The sequence below is a fragment of the Salmo salar genome, chromosome 16 (assembly GCF_965601325.2).
Source record: "Salmo salar chromosome 16, fSalSal1, whole genome shotgun sequence".
Taxonomy (NCBI): Eukaryota; Metazoa; Chordata; class Actinopteri; order Salmoniformes; family Salmonidae; genus Salmo; species Salmo salar.
Window position 1 is genome coordinate 53,352,639 of NC_138306.1, and position 25,129 is coordinate 53,377,767.

General features: G+C 41.9%; 1 protein-coding gene across 1 annotated transcript in view; it reads right to left on the reverse strand.

Moving 5' to 3' along the window:
• Positions 1 to 15,368: 15,368 nt before the first annotated feature.
• The window catches only part of nmur1a (neuromedin U receptor 1a), a 39,037-nt gene continuing 29,276 nt past the window's right edge, over positions 15,369 to 25,129 (reverse strand). Inside the window, exon 3 of the mRNA XM_014149840.3 lies at positions 15,369 to 18,490. Coding sequence (XP_014005315.1) covers positions 18,129 to 18,490 — 362 coding nt within the window. The 3' untranslated portion in view covers positions 15,369 to 18,128. The remainder of the gene's footprint in view (positions 18,491 to 25,129) is intronic.

Here is a 25,129-nt window from a genome sequence, read left to right on the forward strand (position 1 = left end):
AGTTGTCTTTTTGTTGTCACGGGCCTTATTGTATATCACGGTGTATGAACGTGGTGCAGCGGTCTACGACACTGCATCTCAGTGCTAGAGGTGTCACTACAGTCCTTGGTTTAATTCCAGGCTGTATCACAACCGGCCATGATTGGGAGTCCCATAAGGCGGTGCCCAGTGTCGTCCGGGTTAGGGTTTGGCCGGAGTAGGACGTCATTGTAAATAAGAATTTGTTCTTAACTGACTTGCCTAGTTAAATAAAAATAAATGAATGGATTATAGAGCAAACAACACAACATATGTTGTAATATGGCTTTATTATTACTGGCTTGGCTTCCTAAGGGATTTTACCCATACGCCGCTACTGGTAGAATCATGACTATTTTGAGTTTTCAGTTCATCGTTTGCCGGTAGGCGGTGCTGCATGCTCTGGGCATTACTGACTCAAATAAAGTAAATTAGTTGAAAGATTAATTATTTTGACTGAACAAGTGAAAATAAATTCCCATCACTACTAGTTTTTACCTAATACAGTGGCCCTGAAAGTCATAGTTTACAGGCCACATCAGTCCTGCAAAGCACATTCTGCTGGTTTGTAAAGTGATGTGTAATAATTCCAATTAGAATCCAGCTGGAGTGAGCGTAATAAACATTTAAAATGTTTTATTCACCCGCAAGGTGCATTTATAATTACTGCCAGGATTGGGAAGATTACGATTTAAGACTACCTTAAACATCTAAACTGGACCAACCAGTTCAGTAGCGGATGCAATAAGTCCAAGTAACATTGGAATAGTTTAGAAAAATATGTTATTTATTTTTGAGTTGCATAAGATTAATTAATCAATCAATGTACATGCAAACACACAGATATTGAAACAAGCAATTCCCAAAAAAATCTACCTGCAATAGAGCATGCTGGGAAATATGATGGGCATGGTTTTGGTTCAACTTTGGTTATTAACACCAACACTGGTTTTTTTTTTACACCACTGGGTGTTAATTGAACTCTTTACAGTGTTAATTTAACTCTTGAATCAACACTAGAAATGTTACACTGAAAAATCAACACTAGTTAACACTGGCCATTTTGCTGTGTGCTATGAAAGGGACACATCGGCAGACTTCCAGAACCTTTTAGAATTCTAAAGAACCATAGATGCCATGTAATGTCAAGAACTACACGCTTAGCTCAAAGGTTATTTATCAGGCAAGAGTCCTCTTAAGAACCTTAAGAGCTAACCTTTTATTTTTTTTCAGTCTAGCTTCTGGCGCACACTTAACTCATTCTGATCATTTGCAACAAACATCACCACCCGCTATCCTCTAAGCCTCTGCATTGGGATAGATTGCTGTCTCTTTATCACAGTTGGCCCCACATGTAACCTCCATGGTGTGATGATGATGACAAATACACCATGACAGGGGCGGACTGGGACCAGACACTTAAAAAAAAAAATTGGAGGCCCATACATCAACCATTTCCCCCCCCTTGAGGCCTCCATTATGAGGCAGAAAATTATCATTTGTTAGACAGGCCCACAGGACTAAACATTTACTTGCCCATCTGGCATTTTCCCAATATACCCGATGCCCAGTCCGCCCTGCTGTCATTTTCTTATGGTTCCGTAAGAGTTTGTCCAAGCAGGCACTGGCAGCGTTTGAGTCAAAGGAGCTCAGAGACCTCTGTCCTTCTATATTTGTCTAACATGTCGTTGTTAAACAGGGTGTGTCATTGGTAGGGTGCATTTTAATTTATATAGATGTGAGTCAACCTTTCTAGGAGCAGAGACAAAGCATTGCTACACAGAACAATGTAGCCCAATGTACTGAATAGACCTCTTGGGGCCACAGGGGACTGCATTGTAGTGGCTCCCTAATAAATCACCATGGTGCCGAAGTACACAAGGCACAAGGTTTAATCAACTTGTTTGTTTCTGAAGCATGCCCCTTTGATGATGGAAATTTTGGTGTTTCTTTTTATCCAGATGGCTGGTGTATGTGGCCAATTGTGTTGCCAGATTCTTGAAGAAAATAAATAGCAGAGGGGTGCTTCATTCATTCCAAAACAACCACAGGTGCTCCTGGAGGGCAATCAGAATTGAAAAGCAGAAAAATTCAAACTACAAAAAGTGGCATAACAAATCCAAGTCCAGGTGCTCTTTTGGGTTTGAAAGTTAAAAAGCATTTCATGTACGGGCTAAGACCTGATTAAAATACACCAGGATTATGCCTTCATCAGGGTGTCTCAATTGTGTTGGCAGATTGTTAGCACATTTTTTTTGCTGGGCCGAATCGGAAACCACTCATGTGGTGACCTCACCTGTGTCACTTTTTATTTAATTCCCCTTTGGACTCACCCAGCCCTCTGTAGTTTTTACTTACTCCCAACTTCACACTGAAACATGCTGCACCTCAATGTAAATAAAATGTATGAATTGTGGCCTATAGCAAATACATTTTTCCCAGAGTAAGGTATTCTACGATATATAAGTAGTCTGAGCTCAATGATAACAACATATTGGTATTTATTTGGAAAGTCAGTGGCCAATGTGTATATAAATAAACAGACAGCTGTGTGTAATTCATTCATAAAACAGAACGTTTTTGGTACATTTTTAGACCACAGCGTTTTCCAGCAGGTAAACAAACATGGTTTGTATACTTTTGCAGTTGCACTCCGGAGATTTCTGGAAGATGGCTGTCACTAGCGTCCCAAATCCTAATATTGTTACGCATTTTTTTTTTTAATGTTTACTGACGGATCCCATTCAGCACTGTGTGTCTGCATTCAAGAGGGCATAGTTGCATAGTTTTCTCCAGTTAGGGGGCAGAAACCTTTAATACGCTCAGGGAGGTAAGAATAGATTCTGCAGTGACAGCAGAGAATGTTTGGTGAAGGTTGACCTGGCTGAAGCTCCTAAGTCTCTGTCAAAGGCTGTAGGTTGTCATCCCAGATGATCCTCTGAGCTGCTGATGATCGTCCCCGATATCAAATTGTATTTGTCACATGTGGCGAATACAACAGGTGTAGACCTTACAGTGAAATGCTTACTTACAAGACCTTAACCAACAATGCCGTTTTAAGAAAATACCAACAACAAAAAAAGGTAAAAGATGAGAATCACAAATGATTAAAGAGCAGCGGAGGCTATATACAGGATGTACCGGTACAGAGTCAATGTGCGGGGGCACCGGTTAGTCGAGGTAAATGAGGTAATATAGTTATTGATAATAACAGAGAGTAGCAGCAGCGTTCGCGTGGGGGTGCAATGCAAATAGTTTTTGTAGCCATTTGATTAGCTGTTCAGGAGTCTTATGGCTTGGGGGTAGAAGCTATTTAGGAGTCTCTTGACCTAGACTTGGCACTCCGGTACTGCTTGAGATGCGGTAGCAGAGAGAACAGTCTATGACTAGGGTGGCTGGACTCTTTGACAATTTTTAGGGCCTTCCTCTGACACCGCCTGGTATAGAGGTTCTGGATGGCACAAAGCTTGTACCCGGTGATGTACAGGGTCGTACACAGTACCCTCTGTAGTGCCTTGTGGTCGGAGGCCGAGCAGTTGCCATACCAAGCAGTGATGCAACAAGTCAGGATGCTCTCGATGGTGCATCTGTAAAACCTTTTCAGGATCTGAGGACCAAAGCCAAATCTTTTCAGTCTCCTGAGGGGGAATAGGTTTTGTCGTGGCCTCTTCACGACTGTCTGGTGTGTTTGGCCCATGTTAGTTTGTTGGTGATGTGGACGCCAAGGAACTTGAACCTCTCCACCTGCTCCGCTACATCCCCGTCGATGAGAATGGGGGCGTGCTCGGTCCTCCTTTTCCTGTAGTCCACAATCATCTCCTTTGTCTTGATCACGTTGAGGGAGAGGTTGTTGTCCTTGCACCACACGGTCAGGTCTCTGACCTCCTCCCTATTGGCTGTCTCGTCATTGTCGGTGATCAGGCCTACCACTGTTGTGTCATCGGCAAACTTAATGATGGTGTTGGAGTCGTGCCTGACCATGCAGTCGTGAGTGAACGATCTGATGTCATAGGGCGATAAAGGCCTCTTAATGACAGTCCCGGTCCTTGGAGAAAGTATAGATGCCAACTTTGTATCTAATCTCTCACTGAGACACGAACAGTTGACATGGTTGACATAGTTTTGAGGGGGTGAATGTTGGGGCGGTTAGATAAAGAGGCCAAGAGGTCAAGCCTTTGAAGTAATACACAAGATCAGAGCCTCAATTCTGCGCGGACAAACCTACCGATATCCTATCTTAATTAGACCAGTTTCTCACAGCCCGAAAATAAATCTGCAGCAACAGGAAATGTGAATTATTATGTGGATCGTAATTAATGGACATTTTTTGCAGGGGTTGATAGATTTTTCATTAGGGAAAATCATGTCTGAAATATTAAATTGCAAGCCTTTTTAAACCTCGAATACACTGCAGTTATCCAATTAAGATAGGAGATCTGTACGTCAGGAACTGTATAAGGACAGTTATTTGATTGAAGGGCAGCGCAATTAAGACAACTCTCACATGGGGAATGCTGTCATTGTAATTTGTATTTTATTACGGATCCCCATTAACTCCTGCCAAGGCAGTTACATACAATAAAACAGAACACGACTCATTAACACAACTCATTAACACGACTCATTAACACGACTCATTAACACAACACATTAATAACACAACACATTAACACAACTCATAGTAATGATGAGAATTTGAAGAATAATCTGTATTTTAAACTCCCGGATAAAGACCCTTAATATAAATTTGACTGTGTCAAGGAGAAGATGTATTGGTGCCTGTACATAAAAAAAAGCAGGGCTAGAACAGCGAAGATTATTATTTTATTCTTGGTCTTCATCTTTTAGTCCTTGTTTTTACCATTTTAACTATTTGCCATTTTTAAGCCATTTTTTATTTATTTATATACACTACCGGTCAAACGTTTTAGAACATGTATTCATTCAAGGGTTTTTCTTTATTATTTTCTATTTTCTACATTGTAGAATAATAGTGAAGACATCAAGACTATGAAATAACACATATGGAATCATGTAGTAACCAAACAAGTGTTAAACAAATCAGAAATATTAGATTGTCTAGTTTGAGAAGCAGACGCCTCACAAGTCCTCAACTGCAGCTTCATTAAATAGTACCCGCAAAACACCAGTCTCAACGTCAACAGTGAAGAGGCGACTCCGGGATGCTGGCCTTCTAGGCAGAGTTGCAAAGAAAAAGCCATATCTCAGACTCTCTATCCAGTGTCTGTGTTCTTTTGCCCATCTTAATCTTTTCTTTTTTTGCCAGTCTGAGATATGGCTTTTTCTTTTCCCACTTAATTGCAAAGGGTTTTCTAATGATCAATTAGCCTTTTGAAATGATAAACTTGGATTAGCTAACATAACGTGCCATTGGAACACAGGAGTGATGGTTGCTGATAATGGGCCCCTGTACGCCTATGTAGATATTCCATTCAAAATCAGCCATTTCCAGCTACAATAGTCATTTACAACATTAACAATGTCTACACTGTATTTCTGATCATTTTCCTGTTATTTTAATGGACAATTGCTTTCTTTAAAAAATAATGATAAAATGGCGCTGGAAGAAATGGCAGCAATTTTACAGGTGCCCAACCAATTGTGCTATTATGTGGGTTTTTTTGCGTTATTTGTAACTTACTTTGTAATAATGTTTCTGCAACCGTATCTGATGGCAAAAAAGAGCTTCTGGACATCAGGGCAGCGATCACTCACCTCAGATTAGACGAAGATTTATTCTTCAACAAGGAGGAACGCATTCACATTCTCCAAGCACCCCACAGGGCCGACATCCCTGTTATTTGCAAGAGGAAGCGAGGCAGGTACAGATGACAAAGAGCCGGATGCCTGGTCAGGACCCGGAGAAGGCGAGTGGGAAAGCTGCCATTACCATCATTACTACTCGCCAACGTACAATCATTGGACAATAAATTAGATGAGGTACGATCACGAAAATCCTACCAACGGGACATCAAAAACTGTAATATCCCATGTTTCACAGAATCATGGCTGAATGACGACATGGATATTCTGCTAGCGGGATATATGCTGCACCGGTAAGATAGAACAGCACACTCCAGTAAGACGATGGGGGGCGGTCTGTGCATATTTGTAAACAACAGCTGGTGCATGAAATCTAAGGAAGTCTCTAGATTTTGCTCGCCTGAAGTGGAGCATATTGTGAATAATTGCAGGCCACACTACTTGCCTAGAGAGTTTTCAGCTATACTTTCGTGGCTGTTTATTTACCACCACAGACAGATGCTGGCACTAAGACCGCACTCAGTCAGCTGTAAAAGGAAATAAGCAAACAGGAAACCCAGAGGCGGCGCTCCTAGTGGCCAGAGACTTTAATGTAGGGAAACTTAAATCAGTTCTACCAAATTTCTATCAACATGTTAAATGTGCAACCAGAGGGGAAAAAATTGTAGATCACCTGTACTCCACACACAGAGATGCGTACAAAGCTCTCCCTCGCCCTCCATGTGGTGAATCTGACCACAACTTTATCCTCCTGATTCCTGCTTACAAGCAAAAATTATAGCAGGAAGCACCAGTGACTCGGTCTATAAAAAAGTGGTCAGATGAAGCAGATGCTAAACTACAGGACTGTTTTGCTATCACAGACTGGAACATGCTCCAGGATTCCTTCGATGGCATTGAGGAGTACACCACATCAGTCACTGGATTTATCAATAAGTGCATCGAGGACGTCGTCCCCACAGTGACTGTACGTACATACCCCAACCAGAAGCCATGGATTACAGGCAACATTTGCACTGAGCTAAAGGGTAGAGCTGCAGCCTTCAAGGTGCGGGACTCTAACCCGGAAGCTTACAAGAAATCCTGCTATGCCCTGCGACAAACCATCAAACAGGCAAAGCGTCAATACAGGGCTAAGATTGAATCATACTACACCGGCTCCGACGCTCGTCTTATGTTGCAGGGCTTGCAAACTATTACAGACTACAAAAGGGAAGCACAGCCGTGAGCTGCCCAGTGACACGAGCCTACCGGACGAGCTAAATCACTTCTCTGCTCGCTTCGAGGCAAGCAACACTGAGGCATGCATGTGAGCATCAGCTGTTCCGGACGATTGTGTGATCACGCTCTCCGTAGCCGACAAGAGTAAGACCTTTAAACAGGTCAACTTACACAAGGCTGCGGAGCAAGACTGATTACCAGGACGTGTGCTCCGGGCATGTGCTGACCAACTGGCAGGTGTCTTCACTGACATTTTCAACATGTCCCTGATTGAGTCTGTAATACCAACGTTTCAATCAGACCACCATAGTCCCTGTGCCCAAGAACACTAAGGTAACCTGCCTAAATGACTACAGACCCGTAGCACTCAAGTCCGTAGCCATGAAGTGCTTTGAAAGGTTGGTAATGGCTCACATCAACACCATTATCCCAGAAACCCTAGACCCACTCCAATTTGCATACCGCCCAAACAGATCCACAGATGATGCAATCTCTATTGCACTCCACACTGCCCTTTCCCACCTGGACAAAAGGAACACTTATGTGAGAATGCTGTCATCAAGACAGTGTGGCTACTTTGAATAATCTACAATTTTAAATATATTTTGATTTGTTTAACACTTTTTTTGGTTTCTATATGATTCCATATGTGTTATTTAATAGTTTCAATGTCTTCACTAATATTCTAATATTCAGTGAAAATAAGAATTTGTTCTTAACTGACTTGCCTAACAAATAAAGGTAAAATAGTAAAAATAAAATAAATTCTGCAATGTAGAAAATAGTAAAAATAAAGAAAAACCCTTGAATGAGTAGGTATGTCCAAACTTTTGACTGGTACAGTATATACAGAAAAATATATCTCATAATTTGGAAGAAACTCTTCCAGTTCTTTTAGTAAAACCCTTTGTATGTGAATGGCATCGGCCACCTCTCTCACACGTGTTCGCAGTGGTGAGATAGGTTCCTAACGGCAAGACCCAAGATTACATTTTTCTTTAAGAAAAGGTTTGTAAGGAACTGTGTGCTATTCCATGGTGTAAAGCAATATGGTGGGTGACAGGACTTCATTCAGGAGGTTGCTGGACCTGAGGAGTGGTTTGTCTGGAGGATGGAGCGTGGCCAGTGCCCAAGGGGTGAGCCGTTCATGAGTCCACTGGTGCTAAAGCGAGCTAGGAGGAGAGCTACTTCCGCGGCTTCATCAGGTGACGCTAAGGTGGGGGCAGTTTCCTGGGGCTCAAGAGGGAGGCAGCCTAATGGTCTATTCTGGAGTCCCAGCTTGGGGAACCCCAGTTAATTCTGCAGAGGGCGAGCTGGTGGGGTTGACACTCGTCGTCTGGCGTGAGGAGCTGTCTGCAGCGGGACAATGTCGTTGTCCTGCGCAATGTGCCTCGCGAGAGGTGCATGTCATCACCACCATACCATCAAATGGCAAGAGCTGTAACTGTGTGGCTTGTTTTGTTACAGGCTAAGAGTAGCTCCACATCACTTTTGTCCAGCTAGGAAGAAGGGAATGATGTGTGATGCCAACACAATCCATTGAACGTTGGCACTTATTTATATTGTATTTGTGTTTGTATTGTATTCCAGGTTCCTGTTTAACTTACGTTATTCATATCATATCATGCCATGCCATAGATGTGATCCCATTTCATCTGAACCAGTTAAGTGTCTAGTAATTTAGTGTTTGTGTCTGAATTGGTATTGGCTAAAGAGGTAATTGTAGGCCCCTCTCCCTACTGTGAATAAGATAATGAGCTAGACTTGTGTTTGTGGGAGAGCGCCAGTGGGAAGAGAGGTAAGCAGGGATAGACTGGCAAAAATTATTCTTGGTCTTGTTTTAAAAAAATTTGCCATTCCGAAGCCTGTTTTTTGTATTTCAATATTATTGAATATCTCCAAATTTGAAAGAAACTGGTCCAATTCTTTTAGTAAGTCCCTTTATGTGAAGGACATCGGCCAGCCCTCTCACACATTGCCATTACCATTGATGGTATACAATGGGGGAAAAAAAGCCCCGTCAGTTTGGTCTGGGAAGAATCGTTGCATGAAAAAGCAGATAAATTAATGACATACTGTGTTCACTTCTCATATGGAATCAAGTATTATTGATCCCTGGACTATCAAGTCACTAAGGTCATTATATACAATGTACCACACTATAAAACGTGTTATTGAAAATTAGGAAACAACGAGTGGTCCTTAGCAGACATCATTAATTCACTTCACACACTGCATGCAACCCATGTTTATTTTGTTGTCCATCACAAGAGGTTGTTTTTAATGGTGTAGCCAGGAGGGGGGCTATCAATGGTGGACTAATCTTCACTCATATGCCGCAAATATCACAGAAAATGTTGGCAAAGCACTTGACTGACCCCTTAATCTTTAACAGCTTACAATATTCAGTATCTATCACAGTGACAACGTGAAAAATGTGATCCATCCTCCATGAATGCTTTCTTAAATAGAAATCAGATTATCTAAATACTGTACATGATTACTGTAATATATGATATATGCCATTTAGCAGATGCTTTTATCCAAAGCCACTTAGTCATGTGTGCATACGTTTTACATATGGGTGGGTCCCAGGAATCGAATTCACTACCCTGGTGTTACAAGTAGCCATGTTACAAGCGCTATGCTCTACCAACTGAGCTACAAAGGACTACTCTGAGACAAAATTTGTATCTGCGTTGTTTATCAAATTAGAAGTGGAATTGTAATTAGACACAAGAGAAAAGGTTATTCGTAAATGAAAATATTAATGTCATTAGCTTTCCATCCAACTGCTGACAGAAAATATGCACATTTCCCACCCAGTGGTGTTTTCGCCAAACTGAACTGAATTTTTCATAAACCGAATTAAAATCTAATGTTCAATGTTTTTCTATTGCATTTTCAACTCTACCAATCATTTTGTCACAAAAACTGTTGCGTTAAATAGAAAATATGCCTAGTCTGGTCTCGGCACGTGCTCTCTAGCCAACATCTTGCAGATAGGCTACAGTGCGGGTAGGCTAGTCTACAATACATGATGAGATTATTATGGAAAAGAGCGAGAATATGTGTATTTGTCAAGCATCAATCATCATCACGTCACCAGAAAGAAGACCCTCAACATTTATTGGAAAGGAGCATCAAGCTCATATCGCCCCTCCTCTCCCCTGTAACTATTCCCCAGGTCGTTGCTGTAAATGAGAATGTGTTCTCAGTCAATGTACCTGGTAGAATAAGGCTTAAATAAAATAAAAATATTGTGCACTTTCACCACCCTGTGAAGATGTTAATTTATTTCATCTGTAGCCTAAAACTATCATATCAATATTTACACATAAAGGTGTTTCCATCGCCATTTCTCTAATACATTTTGTGCTGAAACTTCCTCTTTCCATAACAGCTGCCTTTTTATATATATTTTTTATACGGTATGACTTTACTCTAATAAAATCTGTGGATGGAAACGTGGTTAGTTAGTGTTTATTTTCATTAGTGATGATCGAATTCAACGTAATTTGCATTCCATAATCCACAGTTTGTCTTCTTGGCAAACGTCCCATATTGCAAAACAAACAAACAAACAAGCCATCTGTTCTCTGTGCTGCCTTCACACAATATTCACCACGACATCCTGATATTCTAAGGAAGTTTGGGACATCCCCTATGGGACTGTCGGGGAAAAATGTGTGGAATATGAAAAGTTTTAAAAGCACTGTCTATGGGTTCCCGAAGGTCATATGATGTTCTTCTGGAAAGTCCTTAAATATGAAAGCCCTCCATCTTTGGAATTTGGTATTAGAACACTGTAAGATTGGCATAACGTGAAATATAATAAGACGGATTTAGAAAATGGTGTAATGTAAAAGAAGCTTTAGGAAACGCGTGAAAAGTAAATTACTCATTGCATTTTCTGCCGGTGTGAACTGAAATTTGCACTCTGACTTTACAAGGGCAGTTATCAGTAGGATACAGTTCAGAGAGATAGTTCTCAGGGGGAACAAGAAGAGGACCGGCTGTAGGGCAAAAAGGGTAGCCTGGGGGATAAACTATGTACCTTGATCTGACGGTGTGAGAATCGAGTGAAGGTTATTGTTGCCACTTGTGTATTCTGGCTAATATTCTGGCACTAGGCTTGTAGCAGTTGCCACTATCGAGAATGTTGTATATGTGTCGCAGGATACTGAATGGACATGATGCAGAAATGTTTTTTTTTGCATAGTTATCACCACTGGATAACTAACTGATTTGTTCCTGAAAGGAAACACAGGGTGACAGTGATTTAGCAGTCTTTGTATACGAATAGAAAACAGGAAGAACCCCCAAGGACAGACCTTCATTTGGATAAGGTCTACGTAACTGCCAAGGTTCAGCAGTCTAAAATGGTTTGTTGAAATACTGTACCTTTTCAGAATATGGCCCACTGTGCGCAAATCCTCCCCTGTTAGTTCTTCTGACAGTGGCTCCACATAATGTAAGGCTTATTTTTAAATAAAATGTATTAAAGAGTAAGTACTTCTCAGTCTGTGAAGATGTTTTAATAACGCGTTGCAAGAGTCTGCGTTGGTTTCATACCAGTGGGCCTGAGTCATCTTTGTCCAATGGGAGCGTAGAAGATGAGATGGTCACACCCACTTTAGATAAAATGTTGTTAGTGAACTATTACATATATTGCAGTATGAAGTTCCAGTGGTTAGTACACCATTGCCTTGACCTCATCAGCCCACCTAAAACAGAAACATGGTGGAAGCTTGAGTCATTGCCCCCCCCCCCCCTCCAAAAAAAAACCATTTGTCTGAAGAAAAGAGGCAACCTTTCTCTGTGCCCTTTACCATTGATTTACATATTCCCCTTGGGTACAGTGTGGAGCTTGGGTCATAAACAAAAGCTGAACTATCACTGCTGAGACAAAAAAAAATGGCCTTATAGCAGAGATGCATATTTAACTGTCTGTAATTTAGAAATATGGAGAATATTTTGTCATCAGTAAAATAATGGTGTGTGGGTCAAAGTCCTCTTTTTTACAGTTTGTCAGGTACAATTAAAATGTCTTTCAAACAAAGGAATTAGAGGAACATTTAGGTATATTCATTTTATTTTTCAGACAGAAAAATACCATACTTTTAACACATAAAATAACGTTTTGTTGATTTATGGTTGGTAATAACCTCTGTCATTTGCATACTAAAATCCAGTTCAAATCAACCGACACAATATTTGTAGACTAGTTTCAACATAAACAAAACAATTTTTTTAACAAAACTGTGTCAATGCAGGTATCGATTTTACTGACAGTTAATGTAAGGATTATTGTTTGGGGGGGTGTGTTCTCAGAAATTGCTGATGTTACCACTAGATCAACATCACTTTTATAATGCATTCAAACACAGAACTCATCTTACAAATGTGACATTACATTGTATGAGTTTAGATTATATTTGGCATAACCTGTTTGGTAAAGCTTTGCATTTTGGTAAAGCTTTTCCATGACATGTTCAAGTTTTCCATTACATATTTAATAATCAAAACAGAAGCACAATGCATATTTCAAGGAAAAAGAAAATAATTCCTTTTGTCCTCATTAAATACCCTGTTGAACATAATAACTCAGTACAGTGCTCGACTTGGACTGAAACAGATTCCGGTGCTGATTTTGGGAGCCGGTACTTTTTGTATTTAGGTGCAGAAGCTATACAATACTTTTCAGCTAATATTTTATAAGAGGAAACAGGTGCTCAAGCAGTAGAATATTTTATGTGCCGGTACTCGGCTCCGGTGAGCTCCTGCCCAAGTCAAGCATTTTTTATTTTATTTTTTTATTCACCCATTGTTTTCCAATGTACAATATTCTTCTCTTGCAGCTTTATACAGTAGTGGCACTACAGCACAAATCTCCGCCCCACTGGAGAGTAGTTTCCCCCCTGGAAACTATTCTGCACTGAAACAATCACACAGGTATACATTTACAAGAAGAAGAAGCAAAGAGCTAGAGCCATGCAGTTGCATTCAGTCAAAATCTCCACAGTGAGAGTCTGTACAAGATTGTTGATCAGTCTGTACCCACTGTTGACCAGATGGTCATTCTCCTTTGGTTTGTGAAATGTGAAAATGTACACCCCCATCCCAAATCAGATAGTGTGGTTAGAGGGATGAATCAGTTTGTTAGACTGTACATGCAAGCAGGCAGTTACAGCTATGTTTTGTCAGAGCAGCGAAATGGTCGTTACTGTGGCTGACACACGTGTTGTCGCTCGGGCGATGATGGATGGGAACGTGAGGTGGTACGACAGCTCCTTGCACAAGGACTGACAGATTTACACATTCCTGGCTCACACACCATCTCCAAGTGTAGATGGAAATTAGCAGCTGCTGGGATTACAGTTCAATGAGGCCAACCTCGATAAAAGGTTTGTTTGGTGAAATTGCGTTCAGAAGATTTTATGTTTTCCCCACAGGACTTCAGTGCACATCTTCAGAAGGCCAGTTTTTTTCACAGCTCTGTTGAAGCACACATTCGGCAGTGTACACTCTCAGAAAATCAATCCCCGTTTCAAGGATGATAATAAAAAATAAATCTTGTAATTTGCTATCCTGTACATCTTAACTGTAAAAATGTATACATTCAGGGGCGGCAGGTAGCCTAGTGGTTAGAGCCTTTGGACTAGTAACTGAAAGATTGCAAGATTGAATCCCCGTGCTGACAAGATAAAAATGTGTCATTCTGCACCTGAACAAGGCAGTTAACCCACTGTTCCTATGCCGTCATTGTAAATAAGAAATTGTTCTTAACTAACTTGCCTAGGTAAATAAATACATAACTTTAGTGGAGTAGTCTACTCCTTAATTTAAATGTTGATTGTTTAGTAACAAAAACAACACGTGTGCAACTATGGTGCAAAACAGACACCATTGGCTTAGATTGTTGACAACTTGTAAACTATATTTTGTCTCCAATATTTAAGTTGCACAATGAGCACTTGTTGTCTCTGAAATACACTGTTACAGTTGTTGGTAAGCTAGCTAGCAAATTTTTGCAACGTTAGCATAGAAGTGACATCAGTGCAAAACAACTCAAAACAAGACATGATATCAAGAACACGATAAAACTAGCTGAAACGAGCTACCTACGAGTCCCCACTTTCTTGTCATCTGGCCGTCCAGAATCACAACAACACACTGACTTGACTGGAAAGAAGCTTATTATTCATCTGAAGCTTAAACTCTTAAAGGGATACTTCAGGATTTTAGCAATGAAGCCCTTTATCTATTTCCCCAGAGTCATGAACTCGTAGATACCTCTTTTTTTATATATCTCTGCGTGCAGTTTGAAGGAAATTGCTAACTAGCATTAGCGCAACTGCTAACTTGCGTTGGAGCAATGACTGGAAGTCTATGGTAACTGCTAGCTTGCTGTATCATAGACTTCCTGTCATTGTGCTAACGCTAGTTATCATTGGCTCGCAAAGCTGCCTCTAACTTCCTTCATACTGGATGCAGAGACATAAAACTTGTATCTATGAGTTCATCTGACTCTGGGAAGTAGATAAAGGACTTCCTTAACAAAATACCTTTAAGTGTTATGACTTGGAATTAATAGTTTCAGATAAAGGCAAAACAAAGTCATAAGACTAAGTCACTCTGGATAAGAGTGTCTGCTTTAATGTCCAAAATGTAAAGGCCCAAATAATTAAATAAATGATGGTACAAAAAGTACCAGTGATTTTGGAATTAGCACGAGGTCCTTTATTTCATGAAGCCAAATACCCTCGGCTGTAAAGATTAACTTTCCCCATTCACATTATGTCACTGCTCTTACTTCCTAATGATTCTCCATTATTTTGGTGGTTCCCGACAGTGTCTCTTTTTCATCTGTCTAGACCAGTGGTATTTAGATCCGAGCATGTGGAGCACTGCTGGTTTTCTGTTCTACCGGATAATTATGAACAGTTCCGGCTCTCACAAGCCAAGGCTCGTGCAAGGCTACAGTGAGGGAAAAAAGTATTTGATCCCCTGCTGATTTTGTACGTTTTCCCAGTGACAAAGAAATGATCAGTCTATAATTTTAACGGTAGGTTTATTTGAACAGTGAGAGACAGAATAACAACAAAAAAATCCAGAAAAACGCATGTCAAAAATGTTATAAATTGATTTGCATTTTAATGAGGGAAATAAGTATTTGACACCCTCTCAATCAGAAAGATTTCTGGCTCCCAGGTGTGTTTTATACAGGTGTGTTTTATTAGGAGCACTCTCTTAAAGGAAGTGCTCCTAATCTCAGCTTGTTATCTGTATAAAAGACACCTGTTGTCATAGAGGTCGTTGAATGGAGACCAAGGCGCAGCGTGTATATTGCTCATACTTTTACTTTAATGAATACACTTTCAACAACAAAACAACAAACGACCGAGAACAGTCCCGTCAGGTACACAAGACTAAACGGAAACAACCACCCACAAACCCCCATGAAAAACAGGCTGCCAAAGTATGGCTTCCAATCAGAGACAACGATAGACAGCTGCCTCTGATTGGAAACCATATCTGGCCACAACATAGAAAATGACAACATAGAATGAAACTCTAGACAACCCACATAGAAAACCCGAAACACAGACAAAACACCCCCCTGTCACGCCCTGACCAATCTACTAGGGAAAAATGACCTCATACCAGGGTCAGAACGTGACACCTGTCCACAGAAGCAATCAATCAGATTCCAAACTCTCCACCATGGCCAAGACCAAAAATCTCTCCAAGGATGTCAGGGACAAGATTGTAGATCTACACAAGGCTGGAATGGGCTACAAGACCATCACCAAGCAGCTTAGTGAGAAGGTGACAACAGTTAGTGCGATTATTCGCAAATGGAAGAAACACAAAAGAACTGTCAATCTCCCTCGGCCTGGGGCTCCATGCAAGATCTCACCTTGTAGAGTTGCAATGATCATGAGAACGGTGAGGAATCAGCCCAGAACTACACGGGAGGATCTTGTCAATGATCTCAATGCAGCTGGGACCATAGTCACCAAGAAAACAATTGGTAACACACTACGCCGTGAAGGACTGAAATCCTGCAGCGCCCGCAAGGTCCCCCTGTTCAAGAAAGCACATATACATGCCCGTCTGAAGTTTGCCAATGAACATCTGAATGATTCAGAGGACAACTGGGTGAAGGTGTTGTGGTCTTTGGAGCTCTTTGGCATCTACTCAACTCGCCGTATTTGGAGGAGGAGGAATGCTGCCTATGACCCCAAGAACACCATCCCCACCGACAAACATGGAGGTGGAAACATTAAGCTTTGGTGGTGTTTTTTTGCTAAGGGGACAGGACAACTTCACCGCATCAAAGGGACGATGGACGGGGCCATGTACCGTCAAATCTTGGGTGAGAACCTCCTTCCCTCAGCCAGGGCATTGAAAATGGGTCGTGGATGGGTATTCCAGCATGACACTGACCCAAAACACACGGCCAAGGCAACAAAGGAGTGGCTCAAGAAGAAGCATATTAAGGTCCTGGAGTGGCCTAGCCAGTCTCCAGACCTTAATCCCATAGAAAATCTGTGGAGGGAGCTGAAGGTTCGAGTTGCCAAACATCAGCCTCAAAACCTTAATGACTTGGAGAAGATCTGCAAAGAGGAGTGGGACAAAATCCCTGCTGAGATGTGTGCAAACCTGGTGGCCAACTACAAGAAACATCTGACCTCTGTGATTGCTAACAAGGGTTTTGCCACCAAGTACTAAGTCATGTTTTGCAGAGGGGTCAAATACTTATTTCCCTCATTAAAATGCAAATCAATTTATAACATTTTTGACATGCGTTTTTCTGGATTTTTTGTTGTTATTCTGTCTCTCACTGTTCAAATAAACCTACCATTAAAATGATAGACTGATCATTTCTTTGTCAGTGGGCAAATGTACAAAATCAGCAGGGGATCAAATACTTTTTTCCCCTCACTGTATATACTCTTACTTACTAATAATTAATTGCACCCACCTGGTGTCCCAGGTCTAAATCAGTCCTTGATTAGAGATTCAGATTAAAATGTTCCTGGTGTTTTTACATTTTTTATGAATACATCGACTTGTTAAATATGTGTTTACAAACTGTGAATCTATACATTGTTTTTGTACATAGTGACGCTCATGATTGTACATTTTACATTAGTGAAACAGATCATCAGAGATCATTCACCAGATTGTTGATGGAGACATACAGTGTCTGGGAATTTAGAAGCTACTTTTTCAAAATGCCAATCTGCAGCAGGATTCCTCTGTTAATAATGTGACAAACTCTCTTGAAGGGAGGCGCCAAGTTCATTAGCAATATCCAACCCATGCATTGACATACGCTTCTGAAAATATGCAGTTGATGGTGCAACTACATCTATAACATTTTTTTTTACTGTGCTTCAGTACAGGTTAACTTTTTTAATACCCAGATAAGTATTATTATGCTCAGAAAGCAGGTGTAGATGTTACATTTCACTTTAAGGTCTACACCTGTTGTATTAGACGCATGCGACAAATGACATTTGATTTGAAGCTGCTCATCTCAAGTTCTATTTAGTACGTACTGCAAATCCTTTGCACCATTGTTAAACCACTCAGTGATTTGAGAACTATATACACACGTTGGACATCATCTTTGGAGGAGCTTTGACAGGGCACCTCTGCCTGTTTTCAATCTGAGCTGTAAGGAAAATCAGCTTTTAGTCATCTCTTGAGACTGGATGTTCAAAAGTTTGTGCTGTTGAACATGAACTGCTAAACAGGAGTGCAAAAGCAGTGATGCAGAATCTGCCAGGTCTTCTAGATGAGAATTATCGATTTGTCTGTACCTCCTGAGATATGTTTCTATTTTTTTTTATACATAGAATTGCTCAAATAATACGTCAAAGCATCAGGTTTGAATTTGTTTTGTTTTCTTGTGTTTAGGGAGTTTAGTGACAGGAGAATTCTACTCTGGTTTGGTGACCAAAGCAATAACATAGATTGGATAAGCACATCCTTAGATCCTTAAAATCCCTTATAACATCTCAATCATCCCAGAACCATCATCCTCTGATCAGATTAATGTATTAAGCTCCCTCCTCTCCTAGGAAGTCCTTTCAAGGAAAGGTGGTCTCATGCTCCTTTTCTTCGTGTAGGCCAGCAATGCCATTAATGGGCGTGGCCTCACTGAGAATGCTGCGGAGTGTTACCCGGGTAACACTGAGTGACTGCTTCCTGGGCACCGGGTGCCGTGGCCGATGACACATCACTTCCTTGAACATCTCTCGGAAGCGGGTGGACATGAGGTTGTAGAGGATCGGGTTGACGGCCGAGCTGAGGTAGAAGAAGACGCCAGAGACGATGTGGACGTACTTGTACACCTCCAGCTGGATGCTGGTCCACTCGTCGATGAAGCTCCACATGAGTCTGTCGGTGTGGAATGGAGCCCAACAGATTCCAAAAACCACCACCAGAACAACTGGAGGGAGGGAGGGAGAGAGAGAGTCTTATTATTTTCATATTGTATTGACATCAAAATACATTTTAGATTTTAGATTCTTCAAAGTAGCCACCCTTTGTCTACATGACAGCTTTGCACACTCTTGCCATTATCTAAACCAACTTCATGAGGTAATCACCTGGAATGCATTTCAATTAGCAGGTGTGCCTTGTTAAAAGTTAATTTGTGGAATTTCATTCCTTCTAAATGCTTTTCAGCCGAATCAGTTGTGTTGTGACAAGGTAGGGGTGGTATACAGAAGATAGCTCTATTTGGTAAAAGACCAAGTCCATATTATGGCAAGAACAGCTCAAAGAAGCAAAGAAAAATGACAGTCAATCATTACTTCAAGACATGAAGGTCAGCTAATCTGGAAAATGTTAAGAACTTTGAAAGTTTCTTCAAGTGCAGTCGCAAAAACCATCAAGTGCTATGATGAAACTGGCTCTCATGAGGACCGCCACAGGAAAGGAAGACCCAGAGTTACCTCTGCTGCAGAGGATGAGTTCATTAGAGTTACCAGCCTCAGAAATTGCAGCCCAAATAAATGCATCACAGTTCAAATAACAGACACATCTCAACATCAACTGTTTAGAAAATACTTTGTGAACCAGGCCTTCATGGTCAAATTGCTGCAAAGAAACCACTGCTAAAGGACACCAATAAGAAGAAGAGACTTGCTTGGACCAAGAAACCCAAGCAACGGACATTAGACTGGTGGAAATCTTTCCTTTGGTCTGATGAGTCCAAATTTGAGAATTTTTTGTTCCAACCGCCGTGTCTTTGTGAGACGCAGAGTAGGTTAACGGATGATGAGGTGTGATGGTGCTTTGCTGATGACACTGTTGGTGATTTATTTAGAATTCAAGGCACACTTAACCAGCATGGCTACCACAGCATTCTGCAGCAATACGCCATCCTATCTTGCTAGCGCTTTGTGGGTCTATCATAAGATTACTGCAACTCACTGTTGGCGGGGCTCCCTGCCTGCGCCATTAAACCCCTACAACTCATCCAGAACGCCACAGCCCGTCTGGTGTTCAACCTTCCCAAGTTCTCTCACGTCACCCCGCTCCTCCGCACACTCCACTGGCTTCCAGTTGAAGCTCGCATCTGCTACAAGACCATGGTGCTTGCCTACGGAGCTGTGAGGGGAACGGCACCTCCGTACCTTCAGGCTCTGATCAGGCCCTACACCCAAACAAGGGCACTGCGTTCATCCACCTCTAGCCTGCTGGCCCCCCTACCTCTGCTGAAGCACAGTTCCCGCTCAGCCCAGTCAAAACTGTTCGCTGCTCTGGCACCCCAATGGTGGAACAAGCTCTCTCACAACGCCAGGACAGCGGAGTCAATCACCAAATGTTGACATTTTAGTCATTTAGCAGACACTCTTATCCAGAGCGACTTACAGTAGTGAATGCATACATTTCATGCATTTAAAAAATAAAAATTTTTTTTTTTTTTTTTTTTTTTTTTGTAATGGCCCCCTGTGGGAATCAAACCCACAACCCTGGCGTTGCACACACCATGCTGGCGTTGCAAACACCATGCTCTACCAACTGAGCCACAAAGACCACCTTCCGGAGACACCTGAAACCGCACCTCTTTAAGGAATACCTGGGATAGGATTAATTAATCCTTCTAACCCCCTCCCCCCCCAAAAAGATATAGATGTACTATTGTAAAGTGGTTGTTCCACTGGATATCATAAGGTGAATGCACCAATTTGTAAGTCGCTCTGGATAAGAGCGTCTGCTAAATCACGTAAATGTAAATGTAAATGTAAATGTATAAGGGCTATTTGACCAAGAAGGAGAGGGATGGAGTGCTGCATCAGATGACCTGGCTTCCACAATCACCCGTCTTCAACCCAGTTGAGATGGTTTGGGATGAGTTGGCCCGCAGAGTGAAGGAAAAGCAGCCAACAAGTGCTCAGCATATGTGGAAACTCCTTCAATGCTGCTGGAAAAGCATTCCTCATGATCCTGGTTGAGAGAATGCCAAGAGTGTGCAAAGCTGTCATCAAATCAAATCAAATTTATTTATATAGCCCTTCGTACATCAGCTGATATCTCAAAGTGCTGTACAGAAACCCAGCCTAAAACCCCAAACAGCAAGCAATGCATGTGAAAGAAGCACGGTGGCTAGGAAAAACTCCCTAGGAAAAAATCCCTAGAAAGGCCAAAACCTAGGAAGAAACCTAGAGAGGAACCAGGCTATGAGGGGTGGCCAGTCCTCTTCTGGCTGTGCCGGGTGGATATTATAACAGAACATGGTCAAGATATTAAAATGTTCATAAATGACCAGCATGGTCAAATAATAATAATCATAGTAGTTGTCGAGGGTGCAACAAGTCAGCAACTCAAGAGTAAGTGTCAGTTGGCTTTTTCATAGCCGATCTTTGAGAGTATCTCTACCGCTCCTGCTGTCTCTAGAGAGTTGAGAACAGCAGGTCGGGGACAGGTAGCACGTCCGGTGAACAGGTCAGGGTTCCATAGCCGCAGGCAGAACAGTTGAAACTGGAGCAGCAGCACGGCCAGGTGGACTGGGGACAGCAAGGAGTCATCATGCCAGGTAGTCCTGAGGCATGGTCCTAGGGCTCAGGTCCTCCGAGAGAAAGAAAGAAAGAAAGAAAGAGAGAAAGAAAGAGAATTAGAGAGAGCATATTTAAATTCACACAGGACACCGGATAAGACAAGAGAAATACTCCAGATGTAACAGACTGACCCTAGCCCCCCAACACATAAACTACTGCAGCATAAATACTGGAGGCTGAGACAGGAGGGATCAGAAGACACTGTGGCCCCATCCGATGATACCCGCGGACAGGGCAAAGTGTGGCTACTTTGAAGAATCTAAAATCTAAAATATATTTTGATTTGTTTAACACTTATTTGGTTACTACATGATTCCATATGTGTTATTTCATAGTTTTGATGTCTTCACTATTATTCTACAATGTAGAAATAAAACCCTTGAAGGAGTAGGTGTGTCCAAACTTTTGACTGGTACTCTATGTGAACAGAGAAGTATTTTTTAAACTCAGGTTATTCTATTATTGACTGTACCTCAGTGTAATTTATGGTCTTAGTAAAAACAGAGTGTCTCAGGGATTATTTGTGAGAAGATCCACTCTTAATGAATTTATGCATTAAATACCAAGTTGGGAGTCTGGGTGAAGCCTTGAAGTACACCGCTAAATTATAACTATCTATCCGAGGCAGACTTACACCCAAAGACCTCCGAGCTAAATAAGAGGGATAGGCTATATCACGAGTGATAGAGTGAGATAATAACAAACACTCTTAGAAATAAAGGTTTAGTGTTCTTAAAGGGGTATAACCGCTTGTCTCTGGGCTGTAAGGTCATTGTACCCCAGTTCCTTCTTACATACTATATGCACTCAGTGGCTAGTTTATTAGGTACACCTCCCTGTTCACGAAAAGGGTTCACTCCTACAGACAGTGAGTCACGTGACTGTAGCTTGCTATATAAAGCAGGCAGACAGGCATTGATGCATTCAGTTACTGTTCGATTGAATGTTAGAATGGGCAAAATGAGTGACACTAAGCGACTTTGAGCATGGTATTATCATTGCGCGACGGTTCCAGTGTTTCAGTATATCTGTTGTGGGGGGGGTAAGTGACTTGCTCAAAGGCACAATAGCAGGCAATGGCATCTAGGATTTGTTAACAGCAACTCTTCGGTTTGCATGCTGACTTCGTACCAGATTTTTCCCGTCAGACCCGGGATTCGAACTGGGGAAAGGGGATACCTAGTCAGTTGCACAACTGAATGCATTCAACCGAAATGTGTCTTCCACATTTAACTCAACCCCTATGAATAAGGTGAAGGTGGCAATTGTTGTTGGGGGTTAACTGCTCAATGGTAGAACAGCTCAGGGATTTGAACCAGCAACATTTTGGTTACTTGCCCAATGCTCTTGGCTACCTGCCGCCAAATAATGCCCATTCATCGACGAGATACTATTCCTGTACTCTCTATGTGGCTGTAGTATTGTATGTGTAAGACAGGGGTGTAAAACTCAATTCCTGTAGGACCAAGTGTCTGCTGGGTTTTTACTCCTCCCTTGTGATTGATTGGTCAATTAAGGTAATTGATTAGTTAGGAACTGTCATATATACAGCTGTGTCTAACCGCAGGCACCATTACGACACTGTTGGCCTAAAACAAGTGATTTGAAAGCGTAGTGTAAATTCACCTGATAGCTTCAGGTTTCTGATAGAAGAGTTATCATTTCATATTTTGAAATATAAGGTTGTCTAACTATACAAATACTTTTTGAGATCAATCGACACTATCCAAAGAGTTTTGATCAAATTGAACAACTCCTGTTTAATTTAGTCCCCAGTGATGTACTGAGCCATACGCACTACCCTCTGTAGTGCCTTGCGATTAGAGGCCGAGCAATTGCCGTACCAGGCAGTGATGCAACCAGTCAGGACGCTCTCGATGTTGCAGCTGTAGAACCTTTTGAGGATCTGAGGACCCATGCAAAATCTTTTTAGTTTCCTGAGGGTGAATAGGCTTTGTTGTGCCCTCTTCACGACTGTCTTGGTGTGTTTGGACCATTCTAGTTTGTTGGTGATGTGGACACCAAGGAACTTGAAGCTCTCAACCTGCTCCACTACAGCCCCGTCGATGAGAATGGGTGCATGCATGGTCCTCCTTTTCCTGTAGTCCACAATCATCTCCTTTGTCTTGGTTACGTTGAGGGATACGTTGTTATTCTGGCACCACCCAGCCAGGTCTCTGACCTCCTCCCTATAGGCTGTCTCGTCGTTGTCGGTGATCAGGCCTACGCTGTTGTGTCGTCTGCAAACGTAATGATGGTGTTGGAGTCATGCCTGGCCATGCAGTCGTGGGTGAATAGGGAGTAAAGGAGGGGACTGGGCATGCACCATTGAAGGGCTCCAGTGTTGAGGATCAGCGTGGCAGATGTGTTGCTACCTACCCTCACCAACTGGGGGCGGCCCATCAGGAAGTCCAGGATCGAGTTGCAGAGGGAGTTGTTTAGTCCCAGGATCCTTAGCTTAGTGGTGAGCTTTGAGGGTACTATGGTGTTGACTGCTGAGCTGCAGTCAATGAATAGCATTCTCACGTAGGTGTTCCTTTTGTCCAGCTGGGAAAGTGCAGTGTGGAATGCAATAGAGATTGCATCATCTGTGGATCTGTTTGGGCGGTATGCAAATTGGAGTGGGTCTAGTGTTTCTGGGATAATGGTGTTGATGTGAGCCATTACCAGCCTTTCAAGGCACTTCATGGCTACGGATGTGAGTGCTACGGGTCTGTAGTCATTTTAAGCAGGTTGCCTTCGTGTTCTTGGGCACAGGGACTATGGTGGTCTGCTTGAAACATGTTGGTATTACAGACTCAATCAGGTACATGTTGAAAATGTCAGTGAAGACACCTGCCAGTTGGTCAGCACATGCCCGGAGCACACGTCCTGGTAATCTGTCTGGCCCCGCGGCCTTGTGAATGTTGACTTGTTTAACCTGTTGGGGATAGGGGGCAGCATTTACACGGCCGGATAAAAAACGTACCTGATTTAATCTGGTTACTACTCCTGCCCAGTAACTAGAATATGCATATAATTATTGGCTTTGGATAGAAAACACCCTAAAGTTTCTAAAACTGTTTGAATGGTGTCTGTGAGTATAACAGAACTCATATGGCAGGCAAAAACCTGAGAAGATTCCATACAGGAAGTGACCTGTCTGACAAGTTCTTGTTCATCTTGGCTCTTTTTATTGAAGACTGAGGATCTTTGCTGTAACGTGACACTTCCTACGGCTCCCATAGGCTCTCAGAACCCGGGAAAAAGCTGAATGATATCGAGGCTGCCTCTGGCTGAAACACATTATCGCCTTTGGTAAGTGGCCGATCAGAGGACAATGGGCTTAGGCGCGTGCACGAGTCGACCCCATGCTTTATTTTCTTTCGTCTTTTTACCTAAACGCAGATTCCCGATCGGAATATTATCGCTTTTTTACGAGAAAAATGGCATAAAAATTGATTTTAAACAGCGGTTGACATGGTTCGAAGTACGGTAATGGAATATTTAGACATTTTTTGTCACGAAATGCGTCGTGCGCGTAACCCTTATCCCTTTCGGATAGTGTCTTGAATGCACGAACAAAACGCCGCTATTTGGATATAACTATGGATTATTTGGGACCAAACCAACATTTGTTATTGAAGTAGAAGTCCTGGGAGTGCATTCTGACGAAGAACACCAAAGGTAATAACATTTTTCTTATAGTAAATCTGACTTTGGTGAGTGCTAAACTTGCTGGGTGTCTAAATAGCTAGCCCTGTGATGGGTGTCTGATTATTTCTGGCTGGGTACTCTGCTGACATAATCTAATGTTTTGCTTTCGTTGTAAAGCCTTTTTGAAATCGGACAGTGTGGTTAGATTAACGAGAGTCTTGTCTTTAAAAGGGTGTAAAATAGTCATATGTTTGAGAAATTGAAGTAATAGCATTTCTAAGGTATTTCAATAACGCGCCACAGGATTCCACTGGCTGTTACGTAGGTGGGACGATTTCGTCCCTGCCGACCCTAGAGAGGTTAAAGGTCTTACGTCGGCTACGGAG